We start from the raw sequence: 4,664 nt of genomic DNA, 5'->3' as shown, positions 1-4,664 counted from the left end.
ATAGACTGCCCTAATGCCAGTAGGGTCATCAAAAGGTAACCGCAGTCTGCGGTACAATCTTTAGAATACGTAAAATTAAAAAAAAAAATTTCGTTAGATGTGCCACTATCATTTTCCTGTTTTTGGATTTATTCTGTAGCACGCCTATATATGTTTGTAGATTTTCCTTTATACGACTTAACTTTTTTCTTTTATTCTCGACTTTACATTTAATTAATATGCTGCATTTAGAAACATATACTGTTAGTTGTTAAAACATAAGCCGGATTTCCTTAAACCAAACATTTAGAAGCCATTGTGTTAAACCGCTCGACATAGATCTCATAAATAATTTTTTATTTTTTATTTATATATTAAAGCGAACCCAGGTATATGTTAGGTTAATATTGTTTAACCAGTACCTGGTCTTGCTCGGGTTTAGTATCGTCACTTAAGTTCCCTCCAAAGGAAGGCAACTGGAAGAATTTCCAGAACCAGAACAATATTCCTAGGAGTCCCCTTGATGATTCTACCTGGAACACACATATCCCAAATATATATATTTAAATATCAAGTTATAAAACAGTTGAAAATTGACTACAATTTACCACATGATTTCTTGTGCAAGAGGTGATGGTATTTTGTGCGGGTGATTATTTTTTATATACATATAATTTTATTTAATTACGTGCAATGTGATGGTTTTATGTGCATATGATACCGATCCAACCCAAAACCCAAACGTGCTGCAATGTGATAATCAGATATTGACAAGCGTACGAAACAATAACACAGAACTAGATTACATATATTTTAAATTCTATCCACTAAATCCCACCACAATATCATGAATTTGAATTGTACCGTAAAAGAAATGTGACCTCGCCGATTTCAATCAAAATATTTAATTTAAAAAATTTAAGACCGGATTCCAAGTGTGGAATATAAAATATTATTATTGCTTTAAAAAAAAAAATACGTACGTCAAATTATTTTTTAACTAAAATCTTTGAATTTTCAACGGTATATAACACGTCTATAGTAGTAACTGGATTTCAACCTGGAAAACTATTTTTCCTCTTATCTCCATAAATTAATTTTTTTTTTTAATATTTATTTACTGCTATTTACAACTGTACATTATAATACATTTAGTAAATCTGATCTAAGTTAAATTGGAGTGTTACAGGCGTGTAGAGAAACTACCCATTGGTAGCACTCTAATGACATTTTACATTAGCTGGTCTCGTGGCCATCTTCTTTTCAGGCGCCTCGGAGAATTGTCAGGAATGGAAGAGGATGCAAGATAAGATACTAGGGGGTTTGAGTGGTTAGAGAGTTTATAATGGAAGGAGTGATATCTGGTTCGGGCTAGATCGGTTACATAGGGAACATTAAGGTCTTTATGTATGATTTTATTTGAGACAAAGTAAGGAGCATTGAGGATTTTACAAAGGATTTTGGATTGTTAGGATTGAATACGGGAGGAATTCGAAGGTTTAGTGGAGCCCCAAAGCTCAACTCCATATGTCCAGATTGGCCTTATTACAGTCATGTAGATCAGTCTTTTGTAATGAGTTGGAAGTTTAGACCGTTTGTCTAGTAAGTGCTGTAATAGTCGAAATCGACGTGCAGTTTCCTGTCTTTTCAGTCTGGTGTGAGGATTCCAGGTTAATCGTTTGTCCAAATGTAGTCCAAGGTAGCGGATCTGTTCGACAGGGGTAAGAGTAACATCATTAAATGAAACTGCAGGGCAGTAAGTAGGTTTACGATGAAGATATAGATTTATCAAAATAAATTCACTAATTACTGACCTTTCAGTACATTTTTATGAAATGTTGCTTTTTAAAAAGCTATATCTCGGGAACTATTCAAAGTAAATAGCTCTATTAGGGCTCATATTTTAGCAAATTTATGCCACTTTAAATAATGTACTCTTAAGTTTTTTAGTGCTGTTGGTAGTTTTAAATATATAGTGCTCCAAATGAAAAATAAATTTTTTAACGTTTTGAAACAGCCGCTACTTTTTATTTCTCCAACCTATACTTGGCAGACTCATCAATTTTTACCAGTAATTATACATATTTTTCATTAATGTATTACAAAATTGAGGTGAAATAACTGAAATAAATTGATTTATAGTTGTCCGGGGAATAAGTTTGATTTATGAAAAACTTCATTTCAGAAACCATTGGACTTGCTCCCAGCGCCTAAATTAAAGCTAGTTAAATTTACTACAAAATAGTTAATTATGTTTATCTTTGCAGGATTTGTAGTTTTTATGATATTTGACTAAATAAACTCACAAAATGTTAATTTCTAGTTGTTCGTATAAAATGTTAGATTTTTGAAAAAATATATCTAGATCCACAAGACGTACATATGTCTGCCAACACTAAAAATAAAGTAAATTTAACTTACTATAAAGTAGTTTATCACACTTATCTTCGTAGGGGTAGTAGTTTTTATGATATTCACATATGAATATGAATTTGGCAAATGAAAATTTGGCCGAATCACTATAAATCAATTTATTTTAGCAAATTTCATGTAAACTATTACTCCGACGAAGATAAACACCATAAACTACTTTATAGCTCATTAAACTAGCTTTAATTTGAGTGCTAATTGACATCTGTACGTCGAATGGTTTTAGAGATTTTTCAAAAAAATTCACTAACTACTGATCTTTTAGTACGTCTCATACAACATTTTTTTAAAAAGCTATATCTCGAAAACTATTAAAGGTAAATAACTCTATTAGGGCTTATATTTTAGCAAATTAACTACAAGGTTTTCTTGTGTTGTTCCTACTTTTTAAGATATAGAGCTCCGGATGAAAAATTAGTTTTTTCTTATCGCTTTGAAACAGCCGCCGTTTTTTATTTCGCCTACCTATACTTGGCAGACTCATCAATTTTGACCAGTAATTACACATATTTTTCATTAACGTAATAAAAAATTGAGGTGAAATAACTGAATTTTTTTCTTCCCGGCTCTTGCACCATATATAGTTGTACTGCTCTTTAACAATCTCTTTTCTTTTGTTTTAATAGGTTCATTAGAAAGTATATATCATTTGTATTAGTTTAATTACTTATTGCACTGTTACTACAATTAAGCAGTCGCATCCTTTTTTATTATCTAGGTGTCTCATTTAGCCTCTTTGAATGGAATTTCGGCCTATTCATAAATCATTTAACCTAAATACATCTCGATTAAGAAAGGCTCTTTTCCAAAGAAACTTTGCTATTACTGGCCTGTTAGACTTCAAGTAAACCAATGAGGCCAATAAAAGGTATTTTAGTCTGCAAACGGTTGACTAACATCTAATTCGGGAAGCGGAAACGGCGTTTCAAAGAACAGAAAGCATTCAAAGAAAGCCCTCCCTAACAAAATGTACGATGAAAGGTAAAAGAAGGATTCAGAAGAATGGCGGCTATAAATACTGGAGAATACGCGATAAATATTTATAAGTTTAGAATTTTCAGGCCTAGTCAGTACGAATTAAAACAATAAACAAATTTATTTTGTCTTTCTTTTTTTTAGGCGTGAATAATTCTGCAAATTATTTCCATAGTTAAAAAAATATATAAATAAACCGATGTTTACTGTATCTAACGCATCAAATAATTTATTTCACGTATACACCATTATTGGAAGGTTTTATTGGAAATTGATGCAACATTCTTACACAGAACTCTTTTTTCGCAATGGGGGCAAGTTTTCTAATTCAGGTACTTTTTAAATATTGCTCGATTAAATCATCTTAAGTCTTCTATTCCCGTCTTAAGCAAATATTTTAAATGTGTTATAGGACCGTTGCTTCCTGTGGGTTTTAGTGGGGCGGGTTCGGCCAGGAAGAATTTCCATTTTTTTGTGTTAGGATCTCCTCTCATAAGATGTCATGTCGTACATCGACCAACCTACTTGCTATAATTGTGGTTTCACGCCGTTTTCCAATTTCAGGCGCTTTTATGAAACTAGCACATTTTGTGAGATTTTGTACAAAAGTATCTACTTGTCAACAAAAGATTCTTGAGATGTAATTGAGGTCCCCTCTATTGAAGATCTTTTCCAATTCAGACATAGTCCAGTGATGATTGAAACTTAAATGGATATTGCCAGATCCGTTCAGTACGTAATTTTTATTTTTACTTACCTATATATGGAATATATAAGCGGAAGTACTGCGATCTTGAAAAATTTTTAATTCAAATTTTCGACAAAAATACACGTTTTGAGTCCTCCAAGTCTAAATAACATGGCCTAGTTCAAAAACGAAAAATCAGACGAAATTGAAATTTCACATTTAATTAGAAAGGGTTTAAATGCCGAATTTCGAAAAGAAATTTATCTGAAGTAACTTTAATTTTATGTATTTGAAATAATTAACCATCTCCCATTGTTAAGTCTTATTAACTTGGATTCATTTTGGACAAAAAACTCACCTGGAACCAACATACTAGACTCAAAAGACAGGAACTCAATAGACGATTCAGCCAACTATACCGACTGCTCAGCCGGACCTCTCATCTTTCACTAGAAAAGAAACTACTAATTTATAAGACTATTCTCCGACCTATCTGAACCTACGGACTTGAACTTTGGGGAACAGCTAAACCGTCGAACATCAAACGTATCCAATCCTTTCATTCCAAAATACTTAAAACCATAGTTAATGC

The 4,664-nt window shown here is 32.2% G+C and overlaps 2 protein-coding genes across 10 annotated transcripts in view; one reads left to right on the top strand and one right to left on the bottom strand.

Annotated features, from left to right (window-relative positions):
- Positions 1-4,664, top strand: part of Hrb27C (Heterogeneous nuclear ribonucleoprotein at 27C) — a 181,879-nt gene that overhangs the window by 49,648 nt on the left and 127,567 nt on the right. The window lies entirely within an intron of this gene.
- Chsy (Chondroitin sulfate synthase) overlaps positions 1-4,664 on the bottom strand; it is a 149,294-nt gene that overhangs the window by 74,340 nt on the left and 70,290 nt on the right. The window contains exon 4 of one of the 2 annotated variants that reach the window (XM_024361943.2): positions 402-512. The exons of the other annotated variant lie outside the window; for it this stretch is intronic. Within the exon in view, the coding sequence (XP_024217711.1) occupies positions 402-512 (111 nt within the window). The remainder of the gene's footprint in view (positions 1-401; positions 513-4,664) is intronic. 2 annotated transcript variants of the gene reach the window in all.

The sequence above is a fragment of the Halyomorpha halys genome, unplaced genomic scaffold (assembly GCF_000696795.3).
Source record: "Halyomorpha halys isolate HHAL.00 unplaced genomic scaffold, Hhal_1.1 Scaffold164.1, whole genome shotgun sequence".
Taxonomy (NCBI): domain Eukaryota; kingdom Metazoa; phylum Arthropoda; class Insecta; order Hemiptera; family Pentatomidae; genus Halyomorpha; species Halyomorpha halys.
Note: the sequence above shows the minus strand (reverse complement) of the source record. Positions and strands in the feature narration are given on the sequence as shown.